This window comes from Anomaloglossus baeobatrachus, chromosome 4 (genome assembly GCF_048569485.1).
Source record: "Anomaloglossus baeobatrachus isolate aAnoBae1 chromosome 4, aAnoBae1.hap1, whole genome shotgun sequence".
In the NCBI taxonomy this organism is placed as follows: Eukaryota; Metazoa; Chordata; class Amphibia; order Anura; family Aromobatidae; genus Anomaloglossus; species Anomaloglossus baeobatrachus.
Genome location: NC_134356.1, coordinates 651,689,085 through 651,714,465, shown reverse-complemented (window position 1 = coordinate 651,714,465; position 25,381 = coordinate 651,689,085). Strand labels below are relative to the sequence as shown.

Here is a 25,381-nt window from a genome sequence, read left to right as displayed (position 1 = left end):
TTCTCCAATAATAGCTTTGGTTTCTTAGAACTTTTTGAGGGTTTTTTTGTGATTTTTTTTTCCCTCTAATTTTCTATTTGTTTTTCTAGTACCAAGTATTATTATGCTGAGCATTCTGGTTCTGTCATCGGTGATTGTTCTTGTGATCTTTGCAGTATGCGGATGTAAGACTTTAGTAAGGTGGGTTTGTCATATCATTTTAATGTCTGATTTATTCTACCAGATAGGAAAACTCTGTGTAAAAATAAAATCGAAAAAGGCTTAGGAATATTATTGAAAAGCAAATTTAAGGGGGCTTTCTAAGCTAGGAACATGTCCCTGATACCCCACCAATTAACTTATTTCTGATCCAGCCTTTGCCAGACATAAACAATGGGGCTGCTGTGTTTAGTCCTGTGCGTGCACCATATCTGGAGATTTTAGCTGATCAGTTAGATTACCGGGTGTCGGATGCCTACAGATCTCATATTTGCTATTTGCCTGTTCTGCCCAGCATCGATCTTTACCGGCTCAGAGTAGTCACGGTTGGCTCCTGCCAGCGATTCTATGGCTTTTGGTGACATCATGTTGATCGAGCAGCTGCTTTTCTTCTTCTCTGCTCTGTTGACAGCATTACTGCCTATGTCATGCTAACTGCAGTTAGGCAGCGGAGAGACGGCTGTCAATCAGCATGACTTTGGCAGTATCACCATTCTACAGAACCAAGTGGAAGAGGAAGAGAGGATCTGCTAATGTGAGGTCAAACAAAGTAGCAGAATCACCAGCAGGAGACGTCTGAACCGGCACCGGGCAGAACAGGCAGGTAGTTAGCAACTACCTACTTGTCAGTCCTTAGTTTCATAAGATATATATATACAACCCCTGGCAAAAATGATGGACTCACCTAGCTCTAAGGATGTTCATTCAGTTGTTTACTTTTGTTTAAAAAAAGCAGATCACAGAGCTGGCACAAAATTAAACTCATTTCAAATGGCAACTTTCTGGCTTTAAGAAACACTAAAAAAAAATAATTAAAACATAATCTGCTAGCCAGTAATGGTTACTTTTCATGACCAAACAGGGGGAAAATTATGGAATCACTCAATTAGGAGGTAAAAATTATGGAATAACCCTGTAAATTTTCATTCCCAAAACTAACATCTGCATCAAATAAAATCAGCTCGTTAGTCTGCATCTAAAAAGGAGTGATCACACCTTGGAGAGCTGTTGCACCAAGTGGACTGACATGAATCATGGCTCCAACACGAGAGATGTCAATTGAAACAAACGAGAGAATTATCAAACTCTTAAAAGAGGGTAAATCATCACGCAATGTTGCAAAAGATGTTGGTTGTTCACAGTCAGCTGTGTCTAAAATCTGGACCAAATACAAACAACATGGGAAGGTTGTTAAAGGCAAACATACTGGTATACCAAGGAAGACATCAAAGCATCAAGACAGGAAACTTAAAGCAATATGTCTCCAAAACAGTAAATGCAAAATAAAACAAGTGAGGAAAGAATAAGAGGAAACTGGAGTCAATGTCTGTGACCGAACTGTAAGAAATCGCCTAAGGGAAATGAGATTTACATACAGAAATGCTAAATAAAAGCCATCATTAACACCTAAACAGAAAAAACAAACAAGGTTACAATGGGCTAAGGAAAAGCAATTGTGTGGATGACTGGATGAAAGTCATATTCAGTGATGAATCGCGACTCTGCATTGGGCAAGGTGAGGATGCTGGAACATTTGTTTGGTGTCGTTCCAATGAGATTTATAAAGATAACTGCCTTAGGAGAACATGTAAATTTCCACAGTCATTGATGATATGGGGTTGCATGTCAAGTAAAGGCACTGAGGAGATGGCTGTCATTACATCTTCAATAAATGCCCAAGTTTACATTGAAATTTTGGACACTTTTCTTATCCCATCAATTGAAAGGATGTTTGGGAATGATGAAGTTATTTATCAAGATGATAAAGCATCTTGCTATAGAGCAAAAACTGTGGAAATATTCCTTGAAAGAAGACACATAAGGTCAATGTCATGGCCTGCAAATATTCCGGATCTCAATCCAATTGAAAATCTTTGGTGGAAGTTGAAGAAAATGGTCCATGACAAGGCTCCAATCTGCAACGCTGATCTGGCAACAGCAATCAGAGAAAGTTGGAGCCAGATTGATGAAGAGTACTGTTTGTCACTCATTAAGTCCATGCCTCAGAGATTGCTAGCTGTTATAAAAGCCAGAGGTGGTGCAACAAAATACTAGTGATGTATTGGAGTGTTCTTTTGTTTGTTTGTTTTTCATGATTGCATAATTTTTCCTTATAATTGATTGATTCCATAATTTTTCTCGCTGTTGGTCTTGAAAAGTAACCGTTACTGGCTAGCACATTATGTTTTCATGATTTTTTTTTATTGTTTGCCAGGTGAGTCCATAATTTTTGCCAGGGGTTGTAAAATAGTCTTATGTTACCCCTTAAGGTTTGAGAAAAAGATGTCAAAGGTTTGACCCATTAATGATATATTAATATCTGAGCCTCACAACATGGATCGGACAGCATGTATCAGCTGTTAGGTTTACTTTAATATACTGCTTATATCCATAAATACACTAATAAGGGGATGTCCTCCTTGCCTAAAGGTTAGATGCTTTCTACCCCAACATAATTCATCATTCATTACCGCTGTTTCTCCATTTTTCTGGATTAATATGCTCCGTTTTAGTATCTTTAGCAGTGATGAGTGAGCCCTACCATTGTCGCGTGCTCGGTACTTGAAATGAGCAGGTGGGAAGCTTGGATGGGTTATACTTGAATACTGAGTATAATGCAAGTCAATGGGAAACCCAAGCATTTCTCCAGAAGATCTTCAGGAAAAATGCTCGAGTTTCCCATTCACTTCTATTATACTCGGTACATTGGTTCAGCCCATCCGAGTGTCCATCCTGCTTGTTTTGAATACCGAGCATGGTAATGCTCACCCATAACTATTCTTTAGTATTTGCACCTTAATCTTTGTATGTTTTGAACCCCTTTTTAAGCTCTCTTTTTATTTAAAGGGAACCTGTCAGGCCCGATAACAATAGTAACCTGCAAATATAGGGATAATCTGCAGGCTAATAGCATAATGAGGATGCCTGGCAGCATTACTGAAAGTGCGGAACTGGGAGAAAATGAACTTTATTTCTCCTGTTTCCAGCTTTCAGTCATGCAGGCGTGCCGAAGCATTTACAGTTACCACTCACAACAGAGAGAGCGGTTGCTGTATCCACACGCAACACTGATTGGCAGCCGACACTACACTGTATCAGTACATGGCTGGCTGTCAATCAGTGTCGGGGTGTGCATACAGCCACAACTCTCTGTGTTGGCAGTAGTGACTGTAAATGCTCCAGGCACTACTCTAAAGGGGGCTTTACATGCTACGATATCGTTAATGTTTTATCGTCGGGGTCACGTTGTTAGTGACGCACATCCGGCGTCATTAACGATATTGCAGCGTGTGACACTGACCAGCGACCTTAAGCGACCTCAAAAATGGTGAAAATCGTTCACCATGGAGAGGTCATCCAAAAACCAAAAATCGGTAATGGTTGATTATCGATGTTGTTCATCGCTCCTGCGGCAGCACACATCGCTATGTGTGACACCGCAGGAGCAAGGAACGTCTCCTTACCTGCCGCCGGCCGCAATGTGGAAGGAAGAAGGTGGGCGGGATGTTACGTCCCGCTCATCTCCGCCCCTCCGCTTTGATTGGGCGGCCGCTTAGTGACATCGCGGTGACGTCGCTGTGATGCCGAACGTCCCTCCCCCTTGAGGGAGGGATTGTTTGACAGTCACAGCAATGCCGCTGACCAGGTAAGTGCGTGTGACGCTGCCGTAGCGATAATGTTCGCTGCGGCAGCGCTCACACAAAATCGCATGCACGACGGGGGCGGGTGCTTTTGCGTACGATATCGCTAGCAATTGCTAGCGATATCGTAGCGTGCAAAGCCTGCTTTAGACTGAAAGCCAGCGGTCACAGAAGAAATAAAGTTAATTTCCCCCTGGGTGCAGCACTTTCAACACAGCGGCTGGGCACCTTCATAACATTTTTATCCCTCAAATCAATACTATATCTGCAGGTTAATGGTGTTATCAGACCTGACTGGTTTCCTGTAAGTCGTTTTGATTTTTCCTTGAAAACTGTGCTTCTACAAATGTTTTGGACAGATACATGAAATGTGAATATTTACAAATGTTTCAATTTTTTTACCACTTTTCACTACAGTCTTTGCATGGCGTAAGGTTTGAGGCGATTTTCCAATATGAGGATAACAACAGTAGATAAAAGTGCAACTTCTGTCTCCAGGTTTTTCTCTTATAACCTGCGGCCACCACCTGTGATCTCTTATATACAATGTTCCAGAATACTGTACATTAGAGCCCAGGCCGCTGTGTATAATGTAGAAAAACAAGATCTTTATTAAACTCACCTACGGGTGGTCGTGTCTAATGAGCATTGCTGGTCTCGGTCCGTCGCCTCCTCTCTTCCTTCCATCACCGTCCTCCTTCCCTGCTCCATGTGGATGATGTGTCCTACAAATGCCACACAGGGTCCTCCATCGCGCTCCTGCACACGTGAGCGTCAATCTGCCCTGCTGAGGGCAGAGCAAAGTACTGTAATGTGCAGGCATGAGAAAAGGTCAAAAACCATCCACGCATGTGCACTACAATACTTTGGCCTGTCCTCAGTAGGGAAGATCAAAGTATGCATGCGCAGGAGCGCGATGGAGGACTCTGTGTGGCTGACATAGGACGAGTCATGCATATGGGGCTAGGAAGGAGGACAGCAACTGCAAAAGATAGAGGAGGTGATAGCCCCAAGAGCAGCGATACCAATCGGACTGGACTGCCTCCTAGGTGAGATAATAAAGGTCTTTTTTTCCATATTATACAGTGTTGCCTTGGCTATTGACGCGCCCATGGGGTCTGGGGGGGTTACTCATCACCGGGACAGTGTCGGTTTGGGTTGTCACAACGGCCTGGCCCAGTTCCGTGACCCAGTCAGTGTCAATAAAGATGGGGATGGGGATGATGGGAGTAGTTACTCGTGACGCCACCTGTGGTATGCGGCAAGTTATTAGCCGCCGCTGCGGGTGCTTTCTCTTCTAGGGCGGATGGTGACGTAGCTTGGGTTTTTTCAGCTCTCCACAGGTAGCGCTCCCCAGGAAGGATGTTGGGAAGTTTAGTCGCCTATGATGCCGGGGCTATCTGTAATCATGGGATGACACAGATGGCGCAGTTCAGGTTCTTTTTACTCACTGAAGTCAGTCTACCCTTAGTGTGCCACGTCCCGCTGTGATGGGCCTCAGCCGATCCCGGATAGTTCTTAGGTCAAGGTCGGTGTTTCCTTCTGTACGTCTCCTTTCGTTGGTTTCCCTCCACCCCAGCTCCTGGGCCGTGGAACGAGTTCTGGGTACCTGCTGAACTCCTCGCAAACCCTAGGATCCACCTTCTTCCTAAGAACCTTGGTTGAGCCTCCAGCTCCAGACCACGGGCCCCTTGCTTTTCTTGTCTTTGCTTCCTTCCTTGTTTGTTCCTGAGTCCGAAATGATGCGGATGCTGTCTCCTCCTAACTTCCTGTAGAGTGTGTGATAGCTCCCAACCTCCCCTGTTGGTGCTCTACCTCACTGGTTGCTGAACTAGTGGGCAAGAGGTCCCATACCTCATGATGGCCACCCCAGCACCTAGCCTAGTTCAGTCCCAGTGGAAGAGCTCCCATGTTATGTGTTGAATTAGTGTATTGTTGGTTCACTGGCGAGTACCTCCTCTGTATTCGAGATGAAAACTGCACCTTGGGTGAGATGCAGTACCCTGTGGCGCCTGAGGCCTTAGGAGCGCCACACTATACTGTACATAAAGGCTTACTGGTTTTGGTCGCAGTTATAGGTGAAAATCCTAGTGACAGGTTCATTTAAAAAAAAAAGAGTTTTTTGTTGATTAAAAGTTACTAAAATCCATTAAAGACAAAGTTTATGAAGATTTTTTATTTAATGTCAAATTAATAAGCACATGCGCCATGTTGAAGAATTTGGCACAAAAAAATGTCAGCCAATATCAAAAGACAAAACTAATGGCTTCCATAAATCCCAAATGGTGACTTGGTCCCATTGACTCCATTCTTCACCGTAACAGCATTGAGACTTAAGGGAGCTTTACACGCTGCGACATCGCTAACGATATATCGTCGGGGTCACGTCGTTATTGACGCACATCCGGCTCCGTTAGCGACTTCGCAGCGCGGGACACCAAGGAGCGACGATCAACGATTGCAAAAATGTCAAAAATCGTTGTTGGTTGACACGTCATTCCTTTTCATAATATCGCTGGTGGTGCATGTGTGGCGCCCCTGACGTGGTCAGGCACCACTGAGTACTGCACCCATGCTGGGGACAGTACAATACAGGTAATCCAGAAGGCTGACCGAGGTGTGATTATACAGGCGCATAGTGATCAGGTCTCACACATGTACCTATGAGAGGACCCCTGGGGATCCCAGGAGGGGGAAAAGCCTTCACCTTCACTGGAATAGTGGAGGGGGCCAAAAGCCTCCATCTCCTCTCAAGGGGTGTGGTAAGAGAGCCTGGTTGCTAGGTGGCGTAGGCAGGCACAAGAGGGAAGAGAAGGAGGAGTAAACAGTCTGCAGCAGAGTGTGGAGGAGTGAGGAGCAGGAAAGTGAAGCTCTGACAGGAGCAGCAGTGAAGGTCCCAGATGTGAGCCGGTTCAGAGCAGAGTCCAGGGAGCTCCGAGGAGAGCTGACCCCTTCCCCTGGGCTGCTGTAGTCTGACAGCGTCCGCGCAGTGGCTACCGACGGGGGAGAACGGTCAACTAGGAGTGCTACCCGAAACCCATCTCAGCTAGAGAGAGAGCACGGAGTGGGAAGTAAGGAGACTGCTAGGGAGTACCAGGCCCAAACGGGCGGCAGATCCCGAAGCGGAGATAGATCCAGCTTTCTTTTGCTAAACCTGCCGGTGTGGGGCTCTCAAAGCCCACGCCACAACACCACAACAGCCGCAGCCACGTAGCCACAGTTAGGGCCCATAGGTCACAGGAGGCAAGCAGCTGGAGTGATCTGGCCCAGGCAACAAGCATACGGCAAACGAAGGGGAGTGAGGCTTCAGCAACTTCCCTGGGTGACCCCCATAGGGACTAAAAGTCGGGGTTACCCCAAACCACCAAGGGCTAAGGAAGGCGAGTTGGTAGTCACCATCAGAAGTCAGCCTGAAGGATACCTGGTTCCAGCCTGGTTCATCCCAGCTACGCCCGGGTTACTCACCCTGCCATCTGAAGTGAGTAAAACCCCTGAAAGACATCCTGCGTGTGTGGAGTTATTCTGCGCCTTGTGGTACTACGCACCTACACAGGGCCCTGGGGCTTGCCTCACTCTCAGGAGGCTATTCCAACTAACTGCACTCTCACCATCAGCCCCAGGTGTCCCTCAACCTGCAGTGGCGGTCCCCACTGACCGCAATACTGAGAGTGGCGTCACAACAAATAGAAGATTCCCTACCTGTGACGAGATCCAGCCGAGTGGAGTCCCTGAAGGTAATGCACCGACACTACACCTGTGGGGCTTCACATCTGGCGTCACGAACAGGATAAGGACTAGACCTGTCCAGACAGGTGACCATGTGCCTGGGCGGTCCGCTTGAAAAATTGGAAGCGCCGCCATATTGCCACCATGAAAAGCGCGCTGAAAAACAACAGCAGCCCGCGCTGGGAGAAGTTACCGCCCACGAAGAGGTGTGGCTACCCAGAGATCCCCTGCAGAGTTCTGACCTCGCTTGTGAAGAGAGCGGGAGCGTCCAGAGACGGCGGGAAGGAAAGGGAGCCACAAGCCTGCTGCTGCAGAGAGAAGAGATGGAGTCCAGACGTGGATACCCAGAACCAGGCTCTGCTGCCTGGTGGTGCCGGGAGCTTGCTATCTTCTGCGATCAGCTGGAGGCCAGGATTATACGACAGCTCAGTGAGGGACGCACTGAGCTTCTGGAGATGGCTGCGGCGGTTCGGACCTACGAGGAGGGAGCCGCGCGACGCATGCCAGACCGAGCGGCGACGACTCAGATCCCGATGGTGCCACCGATGGGTGAGTCCAGAGTTGCCCTGGCCAGCGCAAGTGCTCCGACCCCTGCTGCTACGACCGCGGTCCCAGAAGAGGCGCCCGGCGCGGCGACGCTGAGCGAGGCCGCAGCCGCGCTAGGTGCGGCCCGCCAAATCCAGGCCGCCGCAGCGACACCCCGCCTGGCCCGCAAAGGTCCGACTGCCACGGCGATACTCATCCGTGCCGCAGGTGTGACGCTGACCCAGGCCGCCGCCTTGCTAGGCCCGGCCCGCCGAGACCCCACCGCAGCAGCAACGCTCGTCCGCGCCGCAAGTGAGGTGCTGAACCAGGCCGCAGCCCCGCCAGGTGCGGCCCGCCAAGCTCCGATCGCTGCAGCGACGCCCAGCCCAGCCTGCACCGATCCCATCGCGACCGCGACGCAGATCCAGGCCGCCGCCACGCCAGGCTCGGCCCGCACAGACCAGGCCGCCGCCATGCCAGGCGCGGCCCGCCAAGACCAGGCCGCCGCAGCGATGCCCTGCGCGGCCCGCCAAGAAAAGAGTACATCACCATTTATCCCGGCCTGCAGGGCCAGAGCAGACACCGCTCCCCAGCCTAAGGAAGTCCCTACTAGGAAATCCCTGGTAGGTGAGGACCCCGAATACTGGCAGCTGAAGGCTGACCTGGAGGCCAAGTTCCCACAGGAGATGGTGGACCAGTACATGCTCCCTCCGCACACCCCTAAGGCAACCCCTGCAGCAACCACGCCGAAGAGTCCACCGCCTGGGCCAGCTGAGGAACACTCATCCCCAGCGCTGCCACGACCAGAGTGCAGCGAAGAACTAAGGGGGAGAGGAGGGCAAGAAGCTGAGGAGTTGCCCCCGGAGCCAGCAGCAGTGCTAGTCCCAGAGCCGGAGATGCTGCCATATTCCCGCTGGGACGAGGAAGACCTGACACCTCCTGCTGAAGAAGACCTGCCCAACCGCCCCACCTGGGAGCTTGTAAGCTGTACTTCGCAGAATCCAGCCCGCAAGACACGGCGCCGAGGCGGTAGTACAAAGTATTCTCCAACATCACAATCTCCTGAGCAGAAAGACGAAGTCACCGCCAGAGACCTAGAGAAGAAACGGTTCCTGAGAAGGTTCAAACCCCAGATCAGAGGACCCCTGCGTCGAGGAATTGTCGAAGATTTCAGCCTCAAATCAGGGTACGGATTCATCGTTGCACCTGGTATAAAGGAAGGTATCTTCGTCAATAGAAGAGACGTCAGAGCTAATTTGCCCAGAGGACATCCTGGAAGGAACCTGCGTACAGGAGACTCCGTACAGTTTACCATGCATCAAGGAGAAAGAGGGTGGTATGCGCTAGATGTAGCACCATGTCCTAAAGGAGAAGAAAGGAAAGACAGCGATAAAGAAAGAAAAGACAAAGGACCTACTGACGAGACTACCACAGATGAAGAAAAAGATCAAGGAAGCAACAGGTGCCGCAGCCCTACAGGCCCAAGCCCTGGTGAGGAGGAATCTGCATAAAGTTCATGTAAAGTAAAGCAAGTTACCAGTTTGAAAAAGTTTGTTTTGCAACGTTTTACAAGTTTAAAATGTGCCCACATAAACTATTGTGAGAAATAAACCTTAAGGCTATGAACTGGCTATAGCCACAAACTCTCGCAGTGTAAATAGTTACACCAGAGGGCACCACCACCACCAGAGTCAGCCTGTTTAGGGGCTTGGCTCGTCTGCAACCAGGGAGCACGTCCGTATATAGGGCCTTGGCTCACCTGCGACCAGAGAGCATGCCTGTTTATGGGGCCTGGCTCTCCACCACAAAGAGGGTACCTGGTCAGCACCAACTGTGGAGGCCGCCTCTACATCCTGCCAGAAGAGGCTGAAGGCGCGGATCCACCAGGCCAGGTATACCCTGAAAACCACCAGCCCATGAAAGCCGCCTCTACATCCTGCCAGAAGTGGCTGAAGGCGCGGCCAACGTGAGAGGGTTTTGGGTGGGTTAACGGACTTGTGGGTGGAGGGTGGTGATGTATGGTACCTGGTGCTTTTAAAAATGTTTTAATGTTTTATGCATTTTAAAATGTTGTCTTGCAGCCCGAGGACGTGCTGGTGATAACTAAGGGGGAATGTGGCGCCCCTGACGTGGTCAGGCACCACTGAGTACTGCACCCATGCTGGGGACAGTACAATACAGGTAATCCAGAAGGCTGACCGAGGTGTGACTATACAGGCGCATAGTGATCAGGTCTCACACATGTACCTATGAGAGGACCCCTGGGGATCCCAGGAGGGGGAAAAGCCTTCACCTTCACTGGAATAGTGGAGGGGGCCAAAAGCCTCCATCTCCTCTCAAGGGGTGTGGTAAGAGAGCCTGGTTGCTAGGTGGCGTAGGCAGGCACAAGAGGGAAGAGAAGGAGGAGTAAACAGTCTGCAGCAGAGTGTGGAGGAGTGAGGAGCAGGAAAGTGAAGCTCTGACAGGAGCAGCAGTGAAGGTCCCAGATGTGAGCCGGTTCAGAGCAGAGTCCAGGGAGCTCCGAGGAGAGCTGACCCCTTCCCCTGGGCTGCTGTAGTCTGACAGCGTCCGCGCAGTGGCTACCGACGGGGGAGAACGGTCAACTAGGAGTGCTACCCGAAACCCATCTCAGCTAGAGAGAGAGCACGGAGTGGGAAGTAAGGAGACTGCTAGGGAGTACCAGGCCCAAACGGGCGGCAGATCCCGAAGCGGAGATAGATCCAGCTTTCTTTTGCTAAACCTGCCGGTGTGGGGCTCTCAAAGCCCACGCCACAACACCACAACAGCCGCAGCCACGTAGCCACAGTTAGGGCCCATAGGTCACAGGAGGCAAGCAGCTGGAGTGATCTGGCCCAGGCAACAAGCATACGGCAAACGAAGGGGAGTGAGGCTTCAGCAACTTCCCTGGGTGACCCCCATAGGGACTAAAAGTCGGGGTTACCCCAAACCACCAAGGGCTAAGGAAGGCGAGTTGGTAGTCACCATCAGAAGTCAGCCTGAAGGATACCTGGTTCCAGCCTGGTTCATCCCAGCTACGCCCGGGTTACTCACCCTGCCATCTGAAGTGAGTAAAACCCCTGAAAGACATCCTGCGTGTGTGGAGTTATTCTGCGCCTTGTGGTACTACGCACCTACACAGGGCCCTGGGGCTTGCCTCACTCTCAGGAGGCTATTCCAACTAACTGCACTCTCACCATCAGCCCCAGGTGTCCCTCAACCTGCAGTGGCGGTCCCCACTGACCGCAATACTGAGAGTGGCGTCACGACAAATAGAAGATTCCCTACCTGTGACGAGATCCAGCCGAGTGGAGTCCCTGAAGGTAATGCACCGACACTACACCTGTGGGGCTTCACACATGTCGCTGGTTGTTCCTCGTTTCTGCTGCATCACACATCGCTATGTGTGACACCGCAGGAACGACAAACATCTCCTTACCTGCGTCCACCGGCAATGAGGAAGGAAGGAAGTGGGCGGCATGTTCCGGCCGCTCATCTCCGCCCTTCCTCTGCTATTGGATGGCTGCCACGTGACATCGCTGTGACGCTGCACGAACCGCCCCCTTAGAAAGGAGGGGGATTGCCAGCCACAGAGTTGTTGCATCACGGAAGGTAAGTCCACGTGATGGGTGTTAACGATGTTGTGCGAAACGGGCAGCGATTTGCCCGTGACGCACAACTGACGGGGGGCAGGTGCGCTCGCTAGCGATATCGGTAGCGATATCGCAGCGTGTAAAGTGGGCTTTAGAGACTGTCTATATGTAGTTGACATCGTTATTTCATTAAATGTGTTGTCCGATCATTACACGTACGACTTCCATTTTGTTTTCCATAATAGGTATAAGAAGCAATGGGATGATACAATTCCAAATCCCAACAAGAGTTCCATTATTAAAAGTCTTCAAAAAGCAAAAAAAGAAAAGGTAAGAAAAAAACAAACTGCATAGCAAAGTAAAAAAAAATCCGCAATAATAATTAGACATGGCATAATGGTAAGAAATACCATCTGCAGGGGTCTGACTGCCAGGAGACCCCTACTATTTAGAAGAAGTGGTCACAATATGGACATTAGTTATAACTCGTTGATAATGTTTCCCAGTAATGTGACCCTTCTGGCCACGAGCAGATCATCCTTCAGATGTACGGAGGTCATTCACCTCCCTATAGTAAAGACATCGGAATCTTCAATTTAACACGTCCTATTACAGGTTGAACTCCATGGTCTTGTGTTTACCCTTTACCTTAAAAACCATGAAACTATAGATTTTTTTAAGTGTTTTGTGATTACAGATAACAGTAACATTTGAAATCTGAATTTGGTAGACTTCTTCCAATTCGGTGGGAAACCTCGATTTGCATGAAATTTGTTTGATGCAATCAAATGTGCATTATTATGTTCTGAAGTCTCCTCAGACCCCACAGAATAATAAATGTAGGGTTTCCAAATATATACTCCTCTCACCCTTGTCCTTCCTGTCCCTGCATACGTTTTCCTGCTCATTCTTTCTCACAGCCAGCTCTGTCCGTCCTTCCATCTTCACAGTGCTTGTCAGTACATTATTATTTTGTGTAAAGGTATGTGGTGCCCCTGACCTGGTCAGGCACCACTGAGTACTGCACCCATGCTGGGACAGTACTTCCAGGTAATTCTAAAAGCCAGAATAAGGTGTGTACGCACAGACACATAGCCACCAGGTCTCCCACACCTTTAGAGGGGACCCTTGGTTAGTCCCTAGAGGGGGCTAGCTTTCAATTCTTTTCAAGAGGTGAAGCGGAGGGGCTGGGAGCTAAAGTGCAGAGGTTGTCAGGAAGAGAGGAGAGCCAGTGTGGTAGTGGAGCGCGGCGGTTGCTAGGCGATGCATGCGCTGCCACTAGTCAGACCCTGCATTGTGTAGTGACAGTTGGCGGGGGAGAACGGTCCCAGGTTGACACGCAGAGAAGGTACACCTGGTGTCTAGGCACGCACGGGGTACAGGTCCCTAGAACAGGCTCCAGTTTATCTACCTGTTAAACCTGCTGGTGAGGTGAACTTCAGGTACCTCACCAACCTCACAGGTCCGAGCCTCAGAAGCAACGCAGGGACCCATAAAGGAGACAGAGCTTGGAGCCATTTTCCTTGGTCCACGCTGCCGGCAAATGGGCCGAACACAGGGGAGAAAAGGCAGTTGCGACTCCTTGGATAGACCCCACGGTACTTCAGGTCAGGGGTTATCCGAAAAAGGAAGTGCTAGGAAGGCGAGCTACCTGTTACCCTCAGACTGGCCCAAAGGATACCTGGTTCTACCTGGTTTATTGCAGCATCGCCCGGGTCAGCTCACCAGAAACATCTTTGTGAGTAAAAATCAGTTAAAGACTTTTGGATTCTGCCTGAATTATTCTGAGACTGGCTACCCTGCTTACCCGAGCCGCTGGGGCCAGCCTCACTCACGGGAGGCTACACCATCCGACTGCAGACCCCATCAGCCCCAGAAGCTCTTTAAACCTGCAGTGGCGGTCACCCATATCCCTGACCGCAAACCGTGAGTGGCGTCACGAAACATAATAAAAATTAACTTACCTGTCTGCCAAATTGTCCAAGACCTGTGGCGTCCCTGAAGAGGATCAGCAGCATCTGTGGGGCGGCACAGGTACCGTCACACTTAACGACGCTCCAGCGATCCCATCAGCGATCTGACCTGGCAGGGATCGCTGGAGCGTCGCTACATGGTCGCTGGTGAGCTGTCAAACAGGCAAATCTCCACAGCGATCAGAGATCATCCACCAGTCACCAGCGACCTGTGTAATGACGCTGTGCTTCGTAACCATGGTACACATCGGGTTACTAAGCAAAGCGCTTTGCTTATAGTTACCCAATGTGTACCTTGGCTACGTGTGCAGGGAGCAGGGAGCTGGCTTTTAGAAGCTGCGGATGCTGGTAACCAAGGTAAATATCGGGTAACCAAGCAAAGCCTTTGCTTGGTTACCCGATGTGTACCTTCGTTACCAGCGTCCGCAGAAGCCGAATCCCTGATCCCTGCACATTCAGATCGCTGCTCTCTCGCTGTCAAACACAGCGATGTGTGCTTCACAGTGACAGAGCAACGACCAAAAAATGGTCCAGGACATTCAGCAACAACCGGCGACCTCACAGCAGGGGCCAGGTCGTTGCTGGATGTCACACACAGCGACATCGCTAGCAAGATCGCTGTTGTGTCACAAAAACCGTGACTCAACAGCGATGTCGCTAGCGATGTCGCTTAGTGAGACGTGGCCTTAAGTCTTCAGTAAAGAAGCTACTGACAAAGATGTCTGATGTTGTTGTAACCCACTTCCAACTTTAAGGGAGTCTGCCAACACAAAATGACTGCTCAAATCAAGTACAGGTGCTCAGTGTATAGTGTGGCATAGACTAGTATGGTAGTTGTGGGTAAGGTCCACATTTTTTTGCACCCCGGCACGCTACATGAAAGACAAGACCCTGGCTGGGTGTCTGGACTCGTTTGTGAGGGGCAGTACACCCTTGCAGACTGCATGATTCCGTTGACCTTGGCTGTCCAGGAGGAAAAGTTATCTAGTACATGGAAGGACATCACAAATTCTTTAAAAGCGTAGTTTTAATGGACAACTATTTTATGGTCACAAGATGTCATAGTGGTACACAACGTATCGTACATTCCTTCATTAACACAGAGTATCTAAATAAACAGTCTCTCTACTCCTTCCATCTCATTTGTTCCTGTCCTCACTAATCCTACTTGTTTCACCACCACCCAGCTCAACATCACAGTGCAAGCTCTCATATGCATAGGGAACTCCCGCCCGGGGCACCCACTTCATCTCACGAGTTGTTTTCTCTTGGCCCAATCTGCTTAGGGTCTTGCTGCTGAGCATCCTGCTAAAGGACGCCTCTCACTCAGTCTCGTTCCTTTGGTCAGTATGCAGACCTGACTTCGTTTAGTTACTCTGTGTCCCGGTCACCTCTCTCTTTCTACTACATATCTTTCATTATTGGTTTCCTCTCGCTCTAGGATAACCCGCGTCATGCAACTCTGCAGACTAGTCAGACCTTAGGTTAACTATATCACACACTGAGCCCTATCTGATCTCCTAACAGAAAATAGTCACCATCCCTGCACTTAAGCCCCTCTTACTCTGGATTTGTCCCAAACACCAACTGTTTCCCACCCCACTGTCTGCAACTTCCCGTAACAATAACGCATGACGCAATGCACACTACACATCATAGTTCACATTACTTATTATAACAACAATATTGGTGTCTTCAAGGGGTAACACAACATTATGTCCCCCTCCTTACAGGTACATCCTTGATGTGCACAAACAGTTCAGTGCACCTTCCCACCTACTTGGTTTTCCCTCTATCTCCCCTCTCTATTTATCGTCAGCTCTGGCTTTATAGAGAAGGGCAGAAATAGATGAAAACCAAGTAGGTGTGAACATGCATTGAAGTATTTAGCCACACCAAGGGTGCATCAAGTCCCTGTGCTTGGTTTGAAGCACCTTGGTTTGAACAGTCATTCTATGCTGACAGATTTACTTTAAATAAACAGCCATATTTGACTGAATTATGTTCGAAAATGAAAAAACTGATGGCATGTCCTAACAGACAAGTGTGAACAGTTGCATATTGAACATGAAATATATTCTAACAAATAAACAGCTGCAATCTGAAATGCTAGGGCATGTAAACATTGAATACATGAATTTGGACGTGCATTACTGCTAAGGAAATGATGACAAAAAGTGTATGAAAAGGGCTGTTTTATGTGAGCCCAGCAGCCAGCATCAAGGTTTATCTCTTTGTTGAGTACATTTCTAAAATGCCTCTATGCCTCTATCTGAGCAGCAAAAGCTTTCAATTTTATTGGGAAGCAGTAACCTGCTAATATGAAATTAAAATAGCCTATAGATTTTGGGAAAGGAGTGCTCAGTCAGAAGGCATAATCCTATAATCTCAAATGAGAAAACTGACGGCACTTCCTAACAGACAAGTTTGAATAACCCAGATAAAGTGATACGCCTTGGTGCTGGCTGCTGGGCTCACCTAAAACTGGCATTTTTTTTCTTGCACTTTAAATTTTTTTAATTTATTTCCTTAGCAGTAATGCTGTCATGAATTACTCCACATCTCTGATACAGGTCATATTAGGGGTTAATCCTTCCTGCCTCGTTCAGGAGGTCAGGCCACTATATTATGGCACTGCTTCTCTGGAACTACACCAGTGATATTTCTGGCTTTGCTGTGTTCTGCTTGTGAGTGACCTGTCGTCTGCCCTGTCCTGACCTCTGTAATTCACCTGACTTGTTGTTGACCTCTGTTCTCTGTTCCCATCCTAATAGTGTCTCTCCCGCAGTCTCCCTGTTCGTGTCTGCTTACCTTGATTCCGTTCCTGTTCTCTTGCCATTCCTCCCCGCTTCTGAGTTCTGATTTCCCGGCTACTGACTGCTTGCTTTCAACTACGTTTAGACTTTTCCCCTGTGTATTTACTAGACCTCATGTTGTGATCTGGCGTTCTGAAGATTCTACTGCCATCTGGTGGGCTTGACTAGTATTACCTCTGCTAGGGAATACTTTGCTCATACGTTTTCTCCACTCTATCGCCCTCTAGTGGTTCACCTGCTAACAACCTTCTCAGGTAGTTTCAGGAATCTTCTCTGTACCACATTACTGCACTGTACTGCTTTAGGACATCCTAGAGTACAGCATGACAAATGCATGTCCAAATTCTTGCATTCAGGGTTTATATGCCTTAGCATTTCAAAGTGCAGCTGTTTATTTGACTTACTGAAGTCGACCTCCACCAGGGGTTATCTGGTACGTGTGTCGTCATCCTATTTAAAAAGGTAGCTATGCTACAGAGCAACATTTTGAGCCATGGAGCTTCAAGGCTCATGGGCAGTGATGAGCAGATCTTCCAAAATTCAGTTCAGACAGGTGTGTTCACGTCGGTCTGCAGAATAATTAATTTCTAAATAAAATTTGGTTTCAGTACTCAAATATCTTTCTAAGTATAATAAAAAGAAGGGTTAAAAATAACAGATTATTCTCACCTGTCCTACTGTCATCCCTCACGATTCCTCCCAGTGCAGTTCTACACCAGGTCCTCTGCTCGCTTCAGGTTGGTCTTTAGGTTGGTCTTTAGGTTGGTCTTTAGGTTGGTCTTCAGATTGGTCTTCAGACTTTCCAGCATTGACTACACAAGTCTTCCAGCTCCATCACTTAGGGGTACTTTGCACGCTGCGACATCGCTACTGTGATATCGTCGGGGTAAAATCGAAAGTGCCACACATCCGGCGCCGGTAACAACGTTGCAACGTGTAAAGCCTAGATGCGCCGATAAACGATCGCAAAAGCGTCGTAAATCGGGGATCTGTGTAGCGTCGGACATTTTCATAATGTCGCATCAATAGGAGATACGATGTTGTTCCTCGTTCCTGCGGCAGCACAAATCGCTGTGTGTGTGAAGCCGCAGGAGCGAGGAACATCTCCTTATCTGCCTCCACTGGCAATGCGGAAGGAAGGAGGTGGGCGGGATGTTTACGTCCCGCTCATTTCCGCTCCTCCGCTTCTATTGGCCGCCTGCCGGCCAGAGCGACATCGCAGGGCAGGTAATTGCGTGTGAAGCTGCCGTAGCGATAATGTTCGCTACAGCAGCAAGATATCAAGATATCACATGTGCGACGGGGGCGGGTACTATCGCGCTCGGCATCGCTAGCATCGGCTAGCGATGTCGCAGCGTGCAAAGTACCCCTTAAGGTTCAGTGTGTGTTACTGATGTCAATAACGAGCATCGCGACACCTGTGACTGCGTAAATCCTAATATGCCGACTAAAGAATGATCTATAGACCTACTTGAAGCGAGCTGCTGCGGCCGAGCGTGTGAAGGACAGTTCTAGAACATCTTACTATAAAGTTTTGCTATTTTTACCCTCTTTCTAAAAAAAAAAAAATTGTCAAGTTTCACCAGTGAAAAAATTCATGGACTTAAATGTCGTTATTTATTTTTTACTGTTTTTAATATATAAGTGTTGAATTTATGTAACTGTATAAGTAGCATATAAATATTAAGTTATGAAATATAATATATTTAATATATTCTAAATAAAATTCTTATATAATATTTCAGGATTTGTTTCTAATTTTCGTTTTATTTGATAATGCGCTGCCTTAATTACCAGTTGTAGTGAAGACAAGATTTCATGACGTTTCGAGCTCCATCAGACAGCGTTACCTTGTTATAATTTTTGATGTTATAAAGCCGGTATCAAATTAATAAAATTATCTATGTACAGGACAGGTTAGTGATTCGTTATCTAACTTTACAGAATGGACCAAGTCTCTCTTATGAAGAACACCTATATGTGGAGCCCTATCACAAAGTATCGATGTGAGTATGCTATGCTATAATGGTTCGAGTACTCTTGGTATTGTCTGAAAGTATAAAGAACGTGGATAAAGTAGTATTCTGGGCTCTCTCCAGCTTTCGACCTTTAGAGTTGCATTTAGACAGCCGATCCCAGCCATTTGGTCGTTCAATAGCGTCTTTTGAGGCTGAACGAACTCCATGCACACAGAATGATACCTTGTATGATCACTTGGTGAAATAGAGTATAATTGTTTTTGGCAACACATAATTTTAGTTTTTGCATAAAAACCGCGCTCGTTAAAACACAATAAGGTGTAACTAAAGCTAGGAGTCCTGGTGACCCCTGAAGAAGCCTCCTAGAATGGCGATACACGTGGGTTGATCTTTCCCATTGATGTATGATATCATGATGCCTTTTATTTTCATTACTCACTAACCGCTGCCATTTATTTAGGTTCCTTTCTGGGCATTTTTTTTCCATTTAATATAATATTATGCACTGGTTTTTATTGTTATTTATTTACTTGATTGTTGCACTTAGTATATTTTTGCTGGGTGATTCTTTTCTTCATATCCTTGTTTTATATTTCGCCCCTATGGGTGAATCTTCTGGTCTATATCAGTCAAGACCAGATGTTTAAGATGTAATGTATGGTTGTTGTTGTTTTTTTTTCTTTTTACAGTATGACTATAATTATTTTCAGATTTTTATTGTTTTCTATTTTCATAGAGTGCAGCCTTTCATTGTATCTTTTTCCTCCTATGTGTATATTATGTGGTATATTTTTACATACTGGCTTGTACTCTAGATTTTTTGTTATTCATCGACCCAAATTATCAATGATTAAAACTCTTAAAACATGGTTTAATGAATTTCCACAAGATAAAAAATGAATTTTATTTTTGTTTTTATTTTTTTTTACTTTTTTAGTACAAAAAAGCTGCAAATCCTTTAACCACTTCCCAACATTTCCCAATTTTCCATCTTTGCTCCTCTTCTTCCAAGGGCCATACCTTTACAAAGTTTTGATCCACATAGAATTTTGAGGGTTTTTATTATGTGGGACGAGTTGTAGTTTTGAGTGACACCATTCCTTTTACTACTTACTGTACAGAAGTCTGATAAAAAAAAAATTCTAAATGTCTTAAAAATGAAAAACCATGCACTTTGTTTTGACAATGACATTGTTTTTTTGGCAAGTGGCGTACATTGAATGGAAAAAATGACCTGGCATCGATATTGCCTAGATCAGTACAATTATGGCGAAAGCAAAATTAGAAATTTTTTTTTGTTTATTTTTTTTGTTATTATTCTGGTGATGGGAAAAAAAATGTTTATAAAATGTTTAAAAAAGTTTATAAAAAAAATAAATTCAATTTTTTCGTTTGTGTCTCCAGTTTCCGAGGCCTGTAAGGTTTTCATTTTTCGGTAAACGTGTTGTGCGATAGATTTTTTGGGGGGGCAGGTAGACATGGTTTTTTTCATACCTTTTTGTGATGAGGCTTTGATCCCTTATTACTGCATTTTCTTCTGATGTGGCAACCCAAAAAAAACACAATTTTGGCATTTTAATTTTTTTTCCTTGTTATGATGTTTATCGATCCAGTTAGTTAATTTCATATTTTGATAGATTGGACTTTTACGGACCCTGTGATACCTCATATGTGTGTTTCTTATTTTTCTAATCTGGGAAAAAGATGTTTGAGTTTATTACCAATAGTAAAACATTTGAATAGGCAAAGCTGTGGAGGAAAAAGAGTTGAAAAAGAAGGACAAATTATAAAATGAGGTGAAATGTATAGAAAATAAGGGACAAAATCCACAAATAAAGATGAAATTCGTATAGTATAGTAAACTCCTAAATAAATAATCTTTCTCTCTTGGAAAGGGGAGTCACTGGAATCAAATTTATTTTAAAGGATACCCCTATAGAAGTTAATTGGGAATCACTGATTTGGGCTGAAATCTGTTGTGATCTGAGTTTCTGAATGTTATATACAGTTGAAACCAGAAGTTTACATACACTCTCTATAAAGACACATCTGCAGGTTTTTCCCTCCGCTCTCTATAAAGACACATCTGCAGGTTTTTCCCTCCACCCTCTATAAAGACACATCTGCAGGTTTTTCCCTCTGCTCTCTATAAAGACACGTCTGCAGGTTTTTCCCTCCACCCTCTATAAAGACACATCTGCAGGTTTTTCCCTCCACTCTCTATAAAGACACGTCTGCAGGTTTTTCCCTCCACTCTCTATAAAGACACATCTGCAGGTTTTCCCCTCCACTCTCTATAAAGACACATCTGCAGGTTTTTCCCTCCGCTCTCTATAAAGACACATCTGCAGGTTTTTCCCTCCGCTCTCTATAAAGACAGATCTGCAGGTTTTTCTCACTGACAGGAAATCAGAATAAATCTTTCCCGTTTTAGGTCAATTAGGAACCAAAATTACTTTTATTTGCCAAATGCCAAAATAATGAGAGAGAGGTTTTAAGGCATTTTTATTACTTTCTGCAAATTCAAAACTTTCCCTCCATTTCATTAGTATTTGGTGGCATTGCCCTTACACTGTATGACTTGGGGAAACATTTTGGATCTCCTTCCAGAAGCTTCTCACAATAGTTGGTAGGAATTTGGGCCCATTCCTCCTGAACTGGTGTAACTGAGCCATGTTTGTTGGTCGCCGCTCGCATCGGCCTTTTCAGCTTTGCCCATAAATTTTCAACAGGATTGAGATTAGGGTTTTGTGATGGCCACTCCAAAACATTGACTTTGTTATCCTTAAGCCACTTTGTAACCAGTTTGGCAGTAGCTTCAGGTCATTGTCCATTTGGAAGACCCATTTCTTCCCAAGCTTTAAGTTTCTGGCTGATGTCTTAAGATGTTGTTTCAGTATTGCCACATAATCTTCTTTTCTCATGATTCCATCTATTTTGTGATGTACCCCAGTCCCTCCTGCAGCAAAACAACCCCACAACATGATGCTGCCACCCCCTTGTTTCTCAGTTGGGATGGGGTTCCTAGGCTTCAAAGCTTCTCCCTTTTTCCTCCAAACATAATGATTGTCATTATGGCTATATAGTTCAATTTCAGTTTCGTAGGACCAAGGGACAAGTCTCCAAAAATTGTGGTCTTTGTTTCTGTGTGCATTTGCAAACATTATTCTGTCTTTTTTATGTTTTTTTTGGAGTAATGGATTCTTCCTGGCAGAGTGGTCTTTTCAGCCCATGTTCATGCAGTACTTGTTTCACTGTGGATAATGAAACAATCTTACCAGCTTCCGCCAGCATCTTCACAAGGTCATTTCCTTTTGTTTTTGGGTTGATATGTACATCTCTGACCAAAGCACATTCATCTCTGGTACACAGAACCCGTCTCCTTCCTGAGCGGTATGATGGCTGGACACTCCCACCTTGCTTGCACATGCATATAATTGTTTGTACAGTTGAATGAGGCACGTTCAGGTATCTGAAAATTGCACCCAAGGATGAACCAGACTTAAGGTACCGTCACACTAAGCAACATCGCTAGCAACATCACTGCTGAGGCACAACTTGCTAGCGATGTTGCTTAGTGTGACATCCAGCAACAACCTGCCCCTGCTGTGAGGTTGTTGGTTGTTGCTGAATGTCCTGGACCATTTTTTAGTTGTTGCTCTCCCGCTGTGAAGCACAGATCGCTGTGTGTGACAGCGAGAGAGCAACAACTGAATGTGCAGTGAGCAGGGAGCCGGCTTCTGCGGACGCTGGTAACCACGGTAAACAGCGGGTAACCAAGAAGCCCTTTCCTTGGTTACCCGATATTTACCTTCGTTACCAGCGTCCGCCGCTCTCAGCTGTCAGTGCCAGCTCCCTGCTCTCTGCACACGTAGCCGGAGTACACATTGGGTAATTAACCCGATGTGTACTGTGGATATGTGTGCAGGGAACAGGGAGGCAGCACTGGCAGTGTGAGAGCGGCGGACGCTGGTAACTAAGGTAAAAATCAGGTAACCAAGGGAAGGGCTTCTTGGTTACCCGATGTTTACCGTGGTTACCAGCGTCCGCAGAAGCCGGCTCCCTGCTGCCTGCACACGTAGCAGAGTACACATCGGGTAATTAACCGATGTGTACTGTGGCTAGGTGTGCAGGGAGCCAGCGCTAAGTGGTGTGTACTGGTAACCAAGGTAAATATCGGGTTGGCTACCCGATATTTACCTTAGTTACCAAGCACAGCATTCTTCCACGTGTAGCGATGCACCAGCGATCTCTGCCAGGTCAAGTTGCTGGTGGGATCGTTGGAGCGTCGCTTAGTGTGACATCTCACCAGCAACCTCCTAGCAACTTACCAGCGATCCCTATCAGGTTGTATCGTTGTTGGGATCGCTGGTAAGTTGTTTAGTGTGACTGGGCCTTTACAAGTCCACAATTCTCTTCCTGAGATCTTGGCTGATTTCTTTTGACTTTCTCATGATGCTACACAAAGAAGCCATGTGTTTCAGGTGTGCATTAAAATACATTCACAGATGTGTCTCTAATTAACTCAGATGTTGCCAATAAACCTATCAGAAGCTTCCAAAGACCATATGGGCTGGCCCATATTATTTAAAGGCATAGTACTCAGTGTATGTAAACTTTTGACTTTGCTGAAAGTAATAAAAATGGCTGAGAACATTCTCTCGCTCTCATTATTTTGGTATTTGGCAAATAGAAATAATTTGGGTTCTTAATTGACCGAAGATGGGAAAGGTTTATCCTGATTTCATGTCAGATAGTGAGAAAAACCTGCAGATGTGTCTTTTTGGATAGTGTATGTAAACTTCTAGTTTCAACTGATATATATACACACACACACACACACACACACACACACACACACTATATATAATCTGTAGCTTATTTATGATAAAAGAGGGGGCCCAAATGCATTTTTTGCACAGGGGCCCAAAGCTGTCAGTGTCCGTCCCTGGGCCTATGTAAAATTCTGGTTTCAGCTGTATTCTGTATTGTGAATCTGTATGTGAGATTAGTGTATAAATGTAATCATTTTGAAGTGGGCTATTGTCAAACACCTTGTTTTGCTTCCTTCTTAGGTGGGCACCATCAAAAAACGATACCAGTATTCCAAAACAAGAGGAAGATGAAATTATCCAGCCACATAGTGAATGGATTCAGCATGATGATAGCCAGTGCCTATTTCTCTTTAATAAAACAAAAGAAGAGTATCCCACCACTTCTGTAGTAGATGACTATAAACCATTTGCAGATCTTATTGATGAACAGGAGACCAGACATCCGGAAGGTCCTCAATTTAACGTTTGTGCTTTTGATGGACCTTATCTGTTTTCCTAAACTAATATCTTCTGTATTTGGACTGAAAATAATTTCAAGACTATTTCATCATTCGGCTTTACGAGTACAGTAGACATGTAACACAAGACTATGAAAAGGACATTACCCAACGAAGGTCCATCTAGAAAAACATCTCACAGATGATACAGACTATAACCTACACAAGTTCTCCTCATTCTACCTCTGCTAGAGTAATATTTCTATATACTCAATATATTTCACAAACTTATTAGGACTCATCTAATTAATTGGTTTTTGGATGGTCCCAACTATATGATTCTGAAGGAACGACCAGCTTGGTAAAAGAGGGCTAGAAACAGGACTGATGTCCGTACCAAGCAAACCCTGGCATCTGACAGTGCTCAATGGACTTGCCTAAGGGAACAACCACAGTCTGCATAAGCATGTTTACAATTGTGATTGGGGTGCCCATTAAGGCACTGATCAGCAAAAACTTTACAAAAAAGTTGACCCCTTGGTCGATAGTGATAATAAATTTGAAAATTTGTCAACTATTACAAACTATTTAGACCACCTTAAAAGTCAAAAAGGAACTAAATTAGCATAAAGCGTCAACCATAGAGAATATGTTCATATAAAACGTTTTTAACACACGTTTGGATCAAGTAACAAAAAGATATACATGGTTATACAATGGGTGAAATAAGTATTGAGCACTTCAACAATTTTCTAAGTAAATATATTTCTAAAGGTGCTATTGGCATTAATTTCTCACCAGATGTTGGTAACAACCCATCCAATCCACACAGGCAAAGAAATCAAACCATAGATGTCCATACATTTAGTTATGTGTAATAATGAGAAATGACATGGGAAAAAAAAAGTATTTAACACACTTACTGAAATGTATTTAATACTTCATGCAAAAGCCTTTGTTGGTGATGAAGCTTGAAGATGCCTCCAGTATGGAAAAATCAGTCCCATGCTTTGCTCAGGGGTGATTTTGGCTCAATCTGCCACAGAAATACTCTTTAAATCCTGATAATCCCGTGAGCTCCTTGTATGAACTCTGAGCTTTAGTTCCTTTCATAAATTTTCTTGCTCACTGGGACCTTCAGTAGTTTAGAAATTTGTCTCTAACCAATGCGATCAGTATGTTTTGCAACAATAAGGTTGCAAAGGTCTTGAAACAGCTCACTACTTTTACCCATCATGAGACGTTTCTTCTGTGGTTCCTTGGTAATGAGACACCTTTTTATAGGCCATCAGTTGAAGCAGCTGATATTATTTTTCACTAAGTGGCAGGATTGCTTTCTAATTGCTGATAGATTTCAGCTGGTATCATGATTTTCCATGGCTTTTTGTACCTTTCTTTCGTCATATGTTAAATACTTTTTCTTGTATCATTTCTCATTTATTACACATTACTTAATTTATGGACATCTATGGTTTGATTTCTTTGCCTATCTGGATTGGATGGGTTGTTACCAACATCTGGTGAGAAATTCATGTTAATACCAGTTCGAGGCACAACAGAACCCCGAACCGTAACAGGGTCTTAAAAAATGGACAATAACCCAAAGCATATTGACAAACGGGTTACAAAGTGGCTTAAGAATAATAAAGTCAATGTTTTGG

The 25,381-nt window shown here is 45.7% G+C and overlaps 1 protein-coding gene across 2 annotated transcripts in view; it reads left to right on the top strand.

The window, feature by feature from the left end:
• Positions 1–24,500, top strand: part of LOC142302008 (uncharacterized) — a 150,987-nt gene extending 126,487 nt beyond the window's left edge. The window contains exons 9-12 of one of the 2 annotated variants that reach the window (XM_075343079.1): positions 90–180; positions 11,926–12,010; positions 18,414–18,475; positions 23,524–24,500. In XM_075343079.1, the coding sequence (XP_075199194.1) occupies positions 90–180; positions 11,926–12,010; positions 18,414–18,475; positions 23,524–23,782 (497 nt within the window). In that variant the 3' untranslated portion in view covers positions 23,783–24,500. Of the gene's footprint in view, positions 1–89; positions 181–11,925; positions 12,011–18,380; positions 18,476–23,523 lie in introns of both variants that reach the window. The other variant, XM_075343078.1, reaches the window with a different exon arrangement.
• Positions 24,501–25,381: the final 881 nt, after the last annotated feature.